Source organism: Carassius gibelio, chromosome A7 (assembly GCF_023724105.1).
Source record: "Carassius gibelio isolate Cgi1373 ecotype wild population from Czech Republic chromosome A7, carGib1.2-hapl.c, whole genome shotgun sequence".
Taxonomy (NCBI): domain Eukaryota; kingdom Metazoa; phylum Chordata; class Actinopteri; order Cypriniformes; family Cyprinidae; genus Carassius; species Carassius gibelio.
In genome coordinates, this window is record NC_068377.1 from 2,435,500 (window position 1) to 2,452,133 (window position 16,634).

The following is a 16,634-nucleotide window of genomic DNA, read 5'->3' on the forward strand; positions in this document are numbered from 1 at the left end:
CTTGTGACTGTGAGTGACACTTTAATAATAATTAGTTCGGCTATTAAGCGATTTGTCATTTGCCTGTGTGGCAGTGAAGGATTTAATTCGGTTTGTTATCATTTTTGTCTGACAGGCAGCTGTTAATTTCTGTTAGATCGTTGGCTGGCTGATTGTTCATCATTTCTAAATGGATTTAAATCTGCAAGCCTGTTTAAGGTTGTGTTTACAAGTAAGCATACTTGTACTTTGATAACTGCATTATTTAAAGTTAAAGAAAAATCAGGAGTTATCTTGTGGTGCTCATAATATACAGTAGCCTAGGCTACCCGGGCTGGGTAACGTTAGGTGCGAATTTTGATTAATAATATGTTCTGTGATAATAAATAAATAAAACGCCATGTGGAATAGCCTAATGCTGACTGTCTTTCCTGTTATTGTTATCCTGCTGTGTTAATTTAGTCGGATGACTGACGTTATTCATTGTCGGGAGTCACGACTTCTAGGTGCATTTAAAGGGGCCAGGGGCTGTGTCTGTCATGTGTGAGCCGCTGCAAACGGCTTTTAATTTTTGGTAACGCATGAGTACTCTAACGCGTTACTTTTATGAATAGGTAACGCTGTATCATAACTGATTACTTTTAATTGATGGTAACGTTGTAACCTAACTAACTACTTTCCAAAGTAACTATACCCAACACTGGATATTAGATATTATTAATCATCTGATAAGTCATGTTTGTTCACAATACGTTGATATAATTGATTTTTATTAGTTTTAAATACTTCAACTTTTTAGTTAGTCAGTTACTTTAATTATCAAAAACAGTTTCTTAAAAGTTTATTTTAGTTAACGAAAACAACACAAGTTGTAGTAATTTTATGTCCATTTGTCAGGTTTACCGGTTATACGTTAGATCTTTTTTCTGCTATGGTTGCTTAAACTTGAGTTAATAAAACAAATTTGAATGTTTGTTTGTTTAATAACTCTATTTTTGGTTTTACATTCATATTTACATTTTACTTAAATAAATTACTAAGGTAATTACATTAGAAAATCAATAAAAGATTTTACCCATTATATTTACACGTTATATTTCATATTTATATTCATAAACATATTGAACCATTTTCCTAAAAACTCTCAGTTTGGATTATCTTAACCTTTTCAAGGGTCTCAACAGTTTAAAATTATTTCCTAAGAGAATGAGAAAGATTTCAAATCCAATACAACATGTTTGGCATGATATACAGTACATAGGTTTTTGTTTGTTTGTTTGCTTTTTAATAATAAGATTAATAAAATATATTCACACAGGTTATTATATTGTTAATAGATTTTACGGCTGATTTTATAATATTGATATATTTCTTAAATGTGGGTCCTTGTCAACATTTTGGTCACCGTAATATTTAAAAGAATTGTAAAAGTTTCAATTAAGGGGGGGGGTGGGGGGGGGGGAATGCTATTTCATGCATACTGAGTTTTTTACACTGTTAAAGAGTTGGATTCCCATGCTAAACATGGACAAAATTTCAAAAAGTAAGTTGTATGTTTGAAGGAGTATTTCTGTTCCAAAATACTCCTTCCGGTTTGCCACAAGTTTCGGAAAGTTTTTTTCGAGTATGGCTCTGTGTGACGTTAGATGGAGCAGAATTACCTTATATGGGTCCTGAGGCACTTCTGCCGGAAGAGCGCGCGCTCCCGTATAGCAGAGCACTGAGAGCACAACAGACTTCACTGATCAGAGCGAGAGCGTCGAGAAAAGTCACAAAAGAAGTGTGTTTTTGGTTGCCAGGGCAAGACAACCCTGCACAGATTACAAAAAGAGAAACAGCATTAAGGGACCAGTGGATGGAGTTTATTTTTACAGAGCATCGACGGAGTTGTGCAAGTGTTTGTGTTTGTTCCCTGCATTTCGAAGATGCTTGTTTTACAAACAAGGACATAATGCAGTACCAACGAAAAAGGGTCACGATCGTGTGTTGGAACCACAGGCGGTGAGTAAAACTGCTTCAAATATCTCTGTGTTGTTAACTTAGCTATCGGCGCATAAGCACATCAAGTAAACAACATGCGATGTTGGCATAAAACTGCACTTTCCACATGTACAGCTTAAAAAAAAAAAAAAAAAAAAAAACGACATAAAGTAGGGGTGCTCCGTTGTTAACTGAGAAGATGCGTCAAAAAACTCTGAAAATTAAGTGGATTTGTGCATCTTCTCTATTAACAACGGCTCTGTGTAGTAACAGCTGCTCTATGTGAAATAACGCACCTGATGGAATTAACCGCTGATTAGAAAACCAGCTTTACTGACGAGATGCGCATAACGATCGGAGAACCCCTAACATAAAGTGGAACTTAGTCAAGCAAATATATACAGTTTCAGTACATACCACATAGAGATGTCGTTGCTGATAATGCTCTTGTTAAATTTCAGCCTCTGGATCTGATTCTGGATCATAAATAAAAGGCTGAATCTGACTGTTAGCCATGGTTTGTTTTGGATGATGTTTTTTTCCTCACAGTAATGTCACAGTTTCCAAACGCTCTCAACACAAAAGCCTACTGGCGCTCGTGATTCTTTAGCTCCGCCCACACGTCACGCTTCCAGCCGGTCGTGTTTTTCCGGGAAAAATCGGTACAGACTATCGTTCTCTTATGAATATAATAAAACTAAAGACTTTTTGGAGTTATGAAGAATGCAGTACTACTCTATAGGTACTCAAGATTAACAGGACATTGAGCATTTCACCCCCCCCCCCCCCCCCCCCCAAGAAGAAAAGTCACATAGTTTGCATTGAGTCAGTAGTATAATTTAACATTTTAATGCATTGCTCTACAATCTCGAGCTACCAACAAAAATGTTGCAGAATTTCAACGTCTTAAAACTATATCGGTTGACCGATATACCGGCCAATGTTTGCCATTTTTCAGATATCACATCGCCTGATACGTTTTTTCTGTTTGGCCGATGTGTTGAATTGGGACTTTTATTTTGACTTTTTTCTTTAATCAAGTGAAAGTGCTCATGATTAAAAAAAACTTTTACCTTTTGGTTGCCAAACCCGATTATTCTCACCTAGGCTACGCCGTCCCAAACATGCTTACATTCAGACAAAACAAGAATAAAAGAGGACAATACAGTGAAAGAGGTCAGACGAGATAGAAAAGCAGCGATACTGAATGAAAACCCAAATAACCGCTGGGAGAACATCAAAGACGAGATGAGATCAGATGAACACACCAGCGCTGGGCAAAAGTCAGAATTTAACAACTGGCTGCTTTTCAGATCATGAGGTCGATTTTCAGTTACATTTGGCAACATGATTCACAGGGTGTTGAATTTCAATTTCAACTGGACTTTGAATAAAGGTAATAGAATTCTGGGAAATGTAACGCACGTAATGTTCAAACTATAAATCAATCATTCAGTCCATCTTTCGCAAGCCGATATTTAAAAATTACACTTCTAGGAATTTCATTTTGTCAACTTGTCAGAGATGTAAATATTAGCAAACTAAAAACTAAAGAAATAAGTATTAATATTAGATACAAAACTAAATTAAATATAATTTTTTGTAAGTTTAACCTAATAGTTCAATTTTAAAACTAAAACTGAAATATCATAAATTAAACTTTTCATAAATTAAACTTGTTACTGAAATAACAAGTTCAACTTTATAATAATATAATGATGGAATTACTAAAACTCGAGAAAAAAAACCCATAAATATAAATATTTTAATAAAGCTTATTAATTAAATATAAAGATAATCATTTGAATTTTTGTAATTTTACATATTTATAAAATAAAATAAAATGTCATCTTTCAAAGTCATTATAAATTCACTTTTGGGAATTTTTTGAATTTTCAGGAATTTAAAAGCAAATAATGTGCATTATCTGGGAAATTCTGGGAAATTGAAAGGCCTGTGTGATCTTTGAATTTAGGAAAAAAGTAAGTAAATCTATAAAGAATACATTTTATAAACATTTCTCTCAAGCCAACTTTCAAAGTGTGTCTCTTTATGAACTTAAGAAACCTTTTTGCAGTTTCTTTAAACTTCAATGAATTCTTCTTTCTTAAATTCAGATGGCAAACTCTGCATCATGTTTGCTACCTCGGTTCAAATTAAACTGAGATCTGGACGTGAACAGCCCATCAGGAAAGCTGAAAACACACCGTGAGGATCTGAGTGATCTGCTGCGCTGCGCTGCTGGTGGCGTTGAAGACGTTACGCCAGTCGAAGGCTTTCATCCCGGCCGGACGCTCAGACTCGGGACCGTTAAACAGGAAGCTGCTGATGATCGCCGAGGACAGACCGGAGTCCTCCAGCTGCTGGTCCAGAACTGCTGCAAGCACAGGGTTCTTCAGAAGAGTCTGGAAACACAAAACACAATCACTTGGGTCACACAGAAGAAACACGCGGCGATTCATCAAACAGCTACAGTCAGGGTGGACACAGAACAACAGATCAGTAGTCCGTACCGATCCCAGTGAAACTGCATGACTCTTCATACGAATTACTGAAGTCTAAATGAACAGCAGGCAGTGTTTTATTGTTGTTAATAATATTAATCACATAAATTCACATAAATCAAATAAATGTGTTCTTCCTGCATTTAACTGTGTTTAATATGTCAATTTAATAACAAATCATATATATATATATATATATATCTGCAGACTTATATCATATTCCCATCAGAACCATGCAGTTACTGTGTGTACCTCCCCCCCCCCCCCCCTCTCTCTCTCTCTCTCTCTCTCTCTCTCTCTTCAAGCTAGGTGGCACTGTTGCTCTTCAGCGCCGTCGTGAAACGAGCTCAGCACTGCAGAATCCTCTTTGTCTCTGTGTTTCTCACACACGGACACAGTCACACGTTTGTGTCATAAAGTGCTGTTCCACCCCTGTCCTTTATCATTCCTTGTCCTAACCTGCAAGGATAAAAGCATGTCACTCTATTCAGGGGTTCACAACACACACACACACACACACAAACACACACACACAAATATAAACACACAAACAACATGCATTCAATGCATGAAAATGCAAATACTAACACAGAGTGATAAACATGAATATATCACACCCCCACACACACAAAAACAAACACCACATACATATTAAAGCATGCTAACATGGACAGAAATGCACGCATATATACAAATGTTCCATGCACACACACACACACACACACACACAGACACACTCATAAACAATCATATACAACCCACTAACACTTAAACACACATAAAACATGCAAACACGCAAAGATCGAAACGCTCAGCAAACAAACATGACGTGTATTCGAACAAACACACACGCATTTGTTGGAAGTCTCTATTCACATGTAAATCACTGCACTGCTTTAGTGCGCTTGTGTATTCTTCTGAAAGCGTGTGTGTGTCGGTGGTGAACGTGCCCATAGTAACGCATTCAGTCCAGTATATCATTGAGCTGAAGCAGCAGATAACACGGTGACATTACGGTTATTAAAGTCTTAATACTGATCATTATAACTGTAGTAAAACTCCCCGGATCTGTTTAGCACATCGCTGCAAGAACGCTGGAGGAATCCTTGAAGGAAATGAACAAATTGGTGCTCGTCTCCAGTGAAATGAGAGAGAGACGTATGATAGGAAGACATACGGAGAGACAGAAAGATGCGCAGTAGACGGAGGACAGACAGAAATACAGACAGATGTGCGACAAACAGACACACTGTTCTTAGATCACTAATTCAAAACCACAGGGAGAATACTTTCCAATAAAATGCAAAGCTCTGCTTGTTAAAACGTTAAAATGTTTTTGAATTAAGCGAATATTTAATGAGTGCATTAGAGCACAGCTGCTAATAGGGGCCAACATAAAATATGTTTAGCTATTAAACATAAATTATTGTGCCAAAACACCTGACTATAAAAATGTAATTTATTCATGAGACAATAGGCTCTGACAGCCAACCAAATCCTTTAAATCATAAAAGCACAGAGAGAGAGAGGCTTGCCCCTAGGAATCACTGTAACTGAAATGCATGAGTGATTTGGAGTTCCCTACATAGGCAACAGTACATGTAGTACTTGAGTTGCTACAACATATGTGACTCCACCCACAAAGAGCGTTTGTGTTAGCATTTCACTCAAAAACTGGGCCGATAGATGTCCAACGACGGTCCAGCCTTTGACTTGTTGAGTCATGGCCTCAAAGGTCCCTCAAAGGGTAATGAAGAAGTCCAAACAAAGTTCACTTCTTTTCCAATCCATCCCTCCACCCGTGCTCATCTTCTCAATAAGCTCATTTGGAAATGAGACAGAGGTAATGTGGAAGGGGGTTAATGTAGCGACGGAGGGTTCATCTGAAGGTGTTCCGCTGGTTAATCCCTTTCCTGCTGCTGGTGAAAATGATCCTGCACTTACCCATAATTACCTTCTCCTTTCATGCACCCTATCACAGAGGAGGGGGAATAAACTCTCTCTCTCTCACGCACACACACACCTGAGAGCGAGATGGAGGGTTTAAGAGCTTCATTGGAGAGGTGTGTGTGTTTGTGTGTGTATGTGTGTGTGAGAGAGAGAGTGAGAAACTCTTTCATTCTCTGTAGAGGAGACTTATACAGAACAATAATGATCACAGAATGGAAGATAAGTCCTGTGTTGCTTCATATTAGCTGAAGGGATTTCTGGCTGTTTCCTCATGACTGAGTATTTGGGATTTTGGAAGTCATAGTCATAGTCTTTTGACTAAAATGGCATTTAGTTTTAGACATATTTCAGTGGTCTGAATTGGTTTAGTTTTTGTCAACTGAATCTACAGTAGGTTCATTTGGCTAAAATCGAATGGGTTTAGTTACAGTGTAATGCAGTTCGATATCTCTAAAATTTCCAAACTCTTAGGTTTGTTGTTAAGGTTTCATCATAACAATTTACCACATTATTCATTCTTTCATATGGAATGCCACACCTGACAAAATTTGAAATAAATGCAATTTATTTATGAATAAAATATACAAATAAATGTAAAAATAAATATACAAATAAATATACAAATACAAGTAAAGAAATAATAATGATAATTATTATAATTCTTTATACTTTTATTTCTTCATTTATGCATGTTTTCCCTCAGTTATGATTTTTCTCTTTTATTTATTTATATATATTTTTTTTTATTTCCACATGCATTTACATATTTATTACTATATATTAATCTTTATTAGGGTTACTAAAGTCATCCGGTCGAGAGCAGTGTGTCATTTTCTCTCTCTCTTTCTTTTGTTGCTTGATTAACGTTACTGACACATACAGCAGTAACTAAATTAGGCTACTGTCACTTTAAATCCAAATTCATGAGTGCATTATACTGATACACATCTGATATTCTCCCAACTGTTTTCATTCACTTAAGACATAACCGGGTGTGTTTATGTGAATACTCTTCAAAACGGACAATTCGGCATCAGAGCTGAATTCAGTACTCATGCACTGCGTGAGAGATGCTTTTCTGTGCGCGCTCAGAAAACCAGACCGAACTGAGTCCTCTTTTGCATTATCATGCTTTTCAAATCTACCCACACGTCTGAAAAGTAGAGGTATATGTTTCCTTGCTTTGCAAAATGCTAATTTTGAACTTGGTGATTATTCACATTCACTACCATTTAGAGGTCAGAATAAGAGCCAAACAACTTTCAAATAAGTGCTTGACATTAGCCGAGACACATTCGGAGGAAATAAGCAATGCATGCTCGTTTGCAAACTCGTGAAATGCCAAGTGAGCTCATCCTGCAAGGCACCAGCAGAACTCCCACGAGACGGAGGGGGAACAATGCACACCCTGGGAATAGCAGTTCATCTGCAAGAAGACAGCAACCCACATCCGAAAGATTCCCTGCAATAAAACATCCGAGAGCATTGAAAATGAGAGAAATCACGGGACGAGGGGTGCGGTTCACAAGGAAATGGGGGTAGCATGGTTGAAAATAGGTCAGACAGCACTTTCAGTTTGAGACAGGAGCTGATGCATGTGTGATAATTGAGGAGATATTCACACCAAAGCCAGAAGAGCTCCAGCTGAGACTTCACTCAGGAGGACAAGAGCCTGAACCAAGACGGAGACTTGAAGAGGGTGGAGTCCAAGTCAAGATTAAGACCTGAAAGATTCAGGCAGTGTAAATATGCTTTCCTTCTGGGTGAATGAAGCCTGGATTTGCATCAGCGTAACACACTGTTTCACTTACACTTAAAAATAAAGGTCCCAAGAGAAGTTGTCTTAGTGTGAAGACATTTTTTTTTTTTTAACTTAAACGTTTTTCATGATAAAGAACCATTTATGCATTCTAAAGGTTCAGTGGATGTTAAATGCTCAGCAGTGAATGGGTGATGTCAGAATTAGAATCCAAATAAAAATGTCACAATATTTTTTTATCAGCTATTTGGACTCCCTGAAGAGCATCCATTGGTGAGCAAGTGATGCAATGCTACATTTCTCCAAATCTGACGAAGAAACAAACTCATCTCCATCGTAGATGGCCTGAGGAAATTTTCAGCAAACATTCAGCTCTACATGGAACCACATGACAATACAGAAGCTTTATTTTTGCTCCATTGTTTATGTTCTTGTACTAGTACTAGAGAAGGACTTGGGACAGAGTCTAATCTGGAGTGCTACAACACATCAATGTGCTTTGAAGAAGCCTCCAGAGGTTATAGAGATGGGTATAATCAAGAGATGTGTCTCAGCACGGTGGAAAGTTGAAAACTGATCCCGTGAAAATAATCTTAAAAGAGACTGAACTCTATTCCGTACATGCAGCACATGAAGTACACAAGGAGATGCTGAACTCAAGCATATGGAGTAAAAAGGCAGCCTTGATGAAGCCATGGTGCTGTCGGTAATCACGTCCCGTAGAGATGCCCCCATCCGTGTCGAATAAGGCAGTGAAGAGGGGGAAATTCATTCGTCCCACTGCAGAGGATGTAATTGTTAAACTCTCTGCCGCTGGTTTATTTAGCTGCTTAGATACAGCAAGTGCGTTTTACCAGATTCCTCACAATGAAGTCACAAGCTGACCACATTCAGATTTATCACCAGTCCAGAAACTGTTCAAATAAAACGACGGAGAACGCACGTGTTCAGCGAAGCAGAAAAATACAAGGAAAATCTGCTCCGTCCATTCAGTATGTCTGGATAGTAAAATAACATTAATACCAACAACAATAATAATGATAGCATTTACAATTTAAATTGAATAAATATTTGTACATGTATAAGTAGTAGTAGAAGTATTACTATTAATAATACTAATTACTAATAGTAATGTACTTATTGAAGTTAAATCTGTATCATTTTAAAGAAAATACGATAAAAAAATATACAAATACATGACTATTGTACAATAAAATAAACAAGCATTCATTTTTATAATTGTATTATTATATGTGTATTATTATGATGATTATTATTATGATGATTATTATTATTATTATTATTATTATTATTATTATACTTATATAATTATGTATATTATTATAATTATATAATTATAACATAATTGTTTATTTTACAGTGCAATAGTAATGTATTTCTTATTTGTTAAATAATAATTATTACTATTTTACAGTACTACTGTCACATGTTTGTTCCAGTTTTCCTTATTTGGTCATGTTTCCTGTCCTCAGTTCTATTGGTTCCAATTGTTTAGGTAGTTAGTTAATTTGGCTCCAGCTGTGTGTCATTAATTAGTTAATTTGTTCCCAGGTGTGTCCCAGTGTGTGTTGAGTTCTCAGTCTGCTGTTAAATGTCTTCTTAGTTCTTGTGTATGCCTTTAATTACCACAAAAAATGAATGAATGAACAAAATTACCACCCTAACTTTAAAAATGTTTTAATAATTTTTGCTTACAAAAGTAAAACCATATATTAGAGTTTAACTTCTCTTTTGTTGACAACAGATTTATAAATTATTCTGATTACAAGTTTGGGAAGATGGTTAGCATGTTATAAGCAACCTAAACAACACTTGCAAAGATGGTGATTATATGAAGAAGCTATGCACGTAATAAATACATGCATTCAAAAATGCTGATTTTTTTTTTCTCAAATTTACATAACTCACATGACCCACCATGCATAAAATAGAGAAATGTCCCTACAGAGGATTCATATGTGTTAAAGGTGGCAGAACCGTATGTGGATAAAGTCGGTGTCAGAAAAGACCTCCTGAATAATGAAGAGCACTCGGGTCGGAGGCTCCAGATGAAGCTCATGCAGTTGAGATGCAGTGCAGAGCATGATCCTGGGAAGAGACGTGTTCTCCTGGGTCCCGGACCCACGGCCTCGCTCAGATAACTACACCCAGTACAGTACAACGCTTCTGTCATCAGTAACACCACAGAAAATGAAGCTCAACAGGGTCAACACTCAATTAGATGGCCACAATATACGGCGAGGTCACCGGAGAGTATTTTCAGTCTGAACACAAGTGACTGTAGCGTAAGGTCTGCTGGTCCTTGACCGAATTCACTCATTCATTTGTAACTTTTATTGTTATTTTTATGTATTTTGCATCTGTTTTGATTATTTTATGATTATTTTAAATCCATTTTAATTGCAAAGCACTTTGAATTAACATTGTTTATGAAATGTGCAATATAAATAATCTTGCCTTGCCTATTTATAATAAATGATTTATCAATGCATTTTTTTTTTGACCCTTGTAATCTTTAACCAAATATATTAGCATCCCCTTTTTGCAAACTTTACTTCCAATCTGCAACTTTTTACAATTCGATCTATTCCTGATGGACATAATCTGGTGCTGTTTAGTCCTGGCTTTATTGGGAGATTCATATGCAGCATATTCATGTGCAGCTGCCTACCGTCTCATAAATGTATTCATCTGAGAAAAAAGTGTAATGTTGAGTCATGTTTCTCACACAGATGACACGGGAGAGTAGCATGATTGGTCGACCCCGTTAACCCTTGTTCTGCATCTTTATAGTTCATCCTGAGAATAAAAACGAGCAGCTCTCACCCTCAGAGTGTTGATCTGTGTGCCGTTGTTGAAGAAATCCCAGAGTACGTCTTCATTCTCCAGCCAGGCGTCTGCCAGGTCTCCCACTTTAGCCAGCGCATCAAATGTGCGGTTGGCCTGATGACAGAAACATGCATTAAACTAAACTCACGCGGACGACTGTTCAGTGCATGCAGCTCATCTCACTGGAGTACCTGATGATGACTGTACTAATAATATATATAATAATATAATAGAAACACTGGATAATTCAGCTTTAGAGGAGTTTCTCATTGAGCTGAATTGTGAGCCTTTGGCAAGAATCACCTTACAATCAGATCAATCAACAAAACCTTCGTAAGAGTTTCTCAAGAATTAAACATCTCTGTAACGTCCTTCTGTCGTACTTAATATACTTAACTCATACAATAACTTCTTGAGGAGTTAAGAATTTTTTGTAAAATATCAGTTCTGAAATATTTACAAGTTCTTAAATTAAATTTTTGACAAATTAAGTATATATAAAATAATGTCTTCCTTTTTTTCTTGAATCCAGACCAAGCTTGTCCTTTTACTTCTGCTAAATAAACAAAATGTAAATGAAATATATATATATATATATATATATATATATATATATATATATATATATATATATATATATATATATATATATATATATATATCATAAATAAATACAGACACAAAATAATAAATACATTAATGAATAAATAAAATAAATATTGTTATCAATGAAAATATTTGAGATTTGAAGAATTTCTCAATAATTGCATTAAGGAATATTTGTACAAACTTAGAAGTTAAGAAATTATGTAAGATTCATAAATGAAGTTTATACCAATGTTCTGAAATGCAAATCTTGAGAAATTCAGAATGAATTATTAAGTATTTGTTGAATTGTAGATAGTAGTACATAGAAAAAAGAAAATTTATGAGAACTTAAGAATTTCTCAAGAATTCCATTTAGTAACGTTTGTACAAACCTCCTAGAAGTTAAGAAATTCCATAAGGAGTTTGTAGAAGTGTCCCTAAATGCAATTCTTAAGAAAAGTGCTACATCCATCGTAACAGTGATCTTCTCGAGTGCACGTTACCTCTGTGATGATGCTGCGCGTGACATTAGTGTCAGGAGCGTAGAGGATCTTTCCCTGCAGGAACGGCCGGAAGGTCCTCCAGATCAGACGCAGACTGGAGGTGCTCTCCAGCGTGTCCGTCAGGTTCTTACAGAAGTCACCTGCAGAGACAGACGAGTGCCAGAGCAGCTTCAGGTGGGAGTCACTGATCAGGGTTTATAATAATCAGAACTATAGAAAAATATGATCATAATGACTTAACTATATCACTTTTTAATCCTAAATTAATTATGTAAACTACAGTACATTCACATTTAAAAATATGTTCATCATCAAAATGATCACAATTTTGTGAGAAAAAATTATGAGAGAATGTTTTCAAAATATTTTCATTTGCATTCTGTGTTTTGTGAAATTTGGAACAATATGAAGGTGAGTAAAAGATTAAAGTAAATTATATTTGTGTCATTATATTTCTATTCAATCAGGGTTATTATTATTTATTTATTTATTTTAAATCAATCAATACTACAACAACTGTCATTTAAATTTGTTTAGTAAAACAACAAAAACTATATGTTTTTTTCTCATGACTTTTGATTTAGGAGCATTATCTGCAAGTACGCATTACACTGATTCTTAAATGAATATAAAAACATATATTTTTTTTTATTATTATTATTTTTATTTTATTTTGAATCCTGAGAAACTTCAGGGTAAAATTGAAGTGTCTCTAAGTGGCTTTTTAAGCAGCACCCCAGGGCAATGTGAATAAAGCATCCATTTGATGCTTTTGTATTTTATTTATTGAATTCTGCACTCTTTTTTTCTGAAATGCATTTCTTTTGTCACTTCACTTCCCTGCTGAACTCGCTCACAGAAAAGCCTTGATCTGAGCGGGCCTGAACCTCTTGAAATAAATGCAGAATAAATTAAATGCATCCCAGGAAGAAAAATCACTGCCTTCACCTCTCCTCTTTATTATGCATGTTTAGAAAAAAAAATTATAATAATAATAAAGACAAGGCTTAGCAAGAGCTGCAATTTTATTAAGATATTTAACATATTAAATACTTAAAATATGTGTTTCGTGTTTTAGAGTAAAACAACTTTTTTACAGTTGCATTGTAAAACATATTATTATTATTAGTAGTAGTAGTAGTATTATATTTTGTAAATATTTCATTTCTTTATATTTTGTATGTAAATGTATTACTACAATAGCAGTAATATTTTTTTTTTACAAAACAAATCTGCAAATAAGCATCACTAAATCATAGCTTGAAATGTGCATTATTATGAATTAGAAAAATGCAAAAGTTGGCATCAGCAATCTGATGCCACAGTAGAGGAATACAAGCGACCCTTTTCATATCTTTATGCCACACGTGTCATTTGAAAGTTACTGGTGGCAGATGACAAATGTGACAGTCCCAATGCACATCTGCACATACAGTTTGTGTCTGAACGAAAAACACAATCACTGCTCAACAAAAAGAAGTACATTTGAGCATTACACAGACACAATCGCTCTGGTTTCTGATTTATGACTTCCGTGGCACTCACTGCTCCTGTTTTATTAGTGTAGGAGCATCAAACGACACACCAGAGGAGCGCTCTGCTGAATTACTGGAAGATCAACAGCGCAGTCAAATCTCCCAGCGCAGCTAAACTCCCCATTATGTACAGCAGACGCACAAACATGCATTCTGTATTTCATAACGCATCTGTCTGCTCTACCACCAGAGAGACGTCAATGTGGCCTCATTGACTGACACATCCCAGTGTGAGCGTACAGTCCCGGCTCGGCCGATTCAGATCTCATCAGCATGCCAACAGGGCCAGGAAGCCACCAAAACAGATCCGAGCACAATGCTGCATGGTTTGTGTGATTCACGCTGTCAGAACAACCGAAAGCGCTCGGGGAGAAACAGCCAATCCTATTTACTGCAGTTTCAAAGAGAAGGTAATTAACAGAAAGGCCCAGCAGAGCTGCTAATTAACTCGGTCCTCCTGATATTCAGCGTTCTGTTCAAACACACGAGACGCTGTAAACAAACAAACAACATCAAGCGCCTTCTGGTGAGAGAACTAGTCACTAGTCAGTTAACTAGGTTCTCCAGATAAACCCAAATGATCCACTGGGAATGTTTAACAGCTGAGTTATGACTTAAATTATAAACATTTAAATGGATGCTATCCTTCGTGAGAAAGTACTTTTAAAAAGAGCATTTGTTACAAAAATAATGTGCTTTAAAAATATATATATACTTAATTGCAGGGTAGATTAATTGAATTTTTATATATATATATTTTTTACGCTGGTTGAAAGTCTCTTCAGCAATCACCAAATTCAGTCTAAATGTATTTATATTGTCTGTGGAAGGCGTAGGCTAATACAATGCTTGTCCAATCGTATTCCTCGGCCCGAGGGCTATGATAGGGTGTCCTACCTGCCTGTCAATGTATGTATTTGCATACCTCTGCACATCATCAAGCACTGGTAAATGAGATATGAGTTAATCTGGCAGAGTTGCATTATTCACTTCACTAACGCTGGTTAGCCTCTGCTCTGCCTATACGCGGTCATGTGTTTCAGAGAAGCTGTGGCTTTGGAGAGTGATTTGCAGGGAGGGTGAGATCTTATGCTTTCAAAGCTAGCTTGCTAATGCTAGCCTCTCTGAAATCGCTTACTCTAGCTTTAAGTGTACACTCTAAAAAATGCTAGATTGTTTCATCCCAACTTTGGCCTAAAATATGGACTAACATAAATTTTGGGTTAAAACATTTAATGAAAAAATGTAACCCAACAGTTGCGTTTGTACATATTTTACATATTTTTACAGTAACATGAACTTACTATTATAATTACAGTACAATTAAGTATGCATGATTGCATACATGTAACCCTAAGCCAAACCCTAACCATACAGTAAGTACATGTAGTTAATTATTATTACTCAGTTCTTAAATGGATAATTACACTGTAACAAGAACACCTTAAAATAAAGTGTAAACAAAAATTTAACTTTACATTACAATTTCATGTATAATCAATAATATCTTTTGTCATGCTTTTATGAAGTAAACTTATTTTGATGTAGGACTTAAGAACATAGTTCCAAAATTACTTAAGCAATTTACTTAAGCCATTTCTATTAAAACTTTGATGTTATGTATTTAATTACATTCTCATTTACACATTTAAAATGATAAAGTTGGAATTTAGTATATTTAAAATATATTAACTTAGCACTTTACTTTTACAGTCCTGTTCCTAGTGTACATTCTATGTACTTATTATGGTATTTACAATAACTATGTAATAACTAGGTAATAACCCTGAACCTGCCCCAAAGCCTAACCTTGTGTTACCTTGTATTACCAGAACTTTCTTAGATAAATACACTGTAAGTACACTATATGTACAAGTACACGTACTGTAAAATAAAGGTAAAACGGGTAAAACTGGGTAAAACTGCGCAAAATTTCTGCCGACCCAGCACCACTGCGCAAGATGGCCGCCAGCCCAGCGCCATGGCACAAGGTGGTCACAGCCCAGTGCCACTGAACAAGATGGCCGCCGGTCCAGCACCGCTGCATAAGATGACAGCAACAGGTGACCCTCCAGAGTCAAGTCAGGTTCCCGTGGACCCTCCAGAGTTGAGTCAGGTTCCCATTGACCCTCCAGAGTCGAGTCAGGTTCCCGTTGACGAGTCAAGGTTTCCATTGGCCCTCCAGAGTTGAGTCAGGTTCCCGTTGGCCCTCCAGAGTCGAGTCAGGTTCCCGTTGGCCCTCCATAGTCGGGTCAGGTTCCCGTTGACCATCCAGAATCGGGTCAGGATCCTGTTGGCCCTTCAGAGTCGGTTCAGGTTCCTGTTGGTCTTCCAGAGTCGGGTCAGGTTCCCGTTGACCCTCCAGAATCGGGTCAGGATCCCGTTGGCCCTCCAGAGTCGGGTCAGGTTCCCATTGACCCTCCAGAGTAGGGTCAGGTCACCGTTAACACTCCAGAGTTGGGTCAAGACACCATTAACACTCATAAGCACTACCACAGTTAGACCTCAGGAGTCAAGTCACCAGTGTTCTTCATGAGCAAAATCAAGTTACCAATGATCTTCATGAGCAAAATCAAGTCACGAATGATCTTCATGAGCAGAGTCAAGTCACCATTGATCTTCCTGAATCCAGTCAAGACACCACGGATCTACCAGAGCTTCTCCACGTCTCTGCTGAACCACCAGAGCCTCTCCACATCTCTGCTGAATTACCAGAGCCTCTCCATTTCTCTGCTGAACTACCAGAGCCTCTCCACATCTCTGCTGAACTACCAGAGCCTCTCCATATCTCTGTGGAACTTCCAGAGCCTAGTCACGTCTTAGCCGAACTCTCTGAACGCTCGACTTATCCTGTCGTGGCCACGGAGGCCACACTTAACCTGTTCATGTTCTCTGTTTCAGACTTGCCTAACCAGACTTGCTCTCCTGTGTCATCGATCCCACTGTGGTGGTCTTCTGTGCCGCCCGGGTGGGCTTCAGTCTCAAC

General features: G+C 36.9%; 1 protein-coding gene across 1 annotated transcript in view; it reads right to left on the reverse strand.

Annotated features, from left to right (window-relative positions):
- LOC128016415 (phospholipid-transporting ATPase ABCA1) overlaps positions 1 to 16,634 on the reverse strand; it is a 107,471-nt gene that overhangs the window by 65,980 nt on the left and 24,857 nt on the right. Inside the window, exons 10-12 of the mRNA XM_052600889.1 lie at positions 12,114 to 12,253; positions 11,020 to 11,136; positions 4,167 to 4,364 (exon numbers count right to left, since the gene is read on the reverse strand). Coding sequence (XP_052456849.1) covers positions 4,167 to 4,364; positions 11,020 to 11,136; positions 12,114 to 12,253 — 455 coding nt within the window. The remainder of the gene's footprint in view (positions 1 to 4,166; positions 4,365 to 11,019; positions 11,137 to 12,113; positions 12,254 to 16,634) is intronic.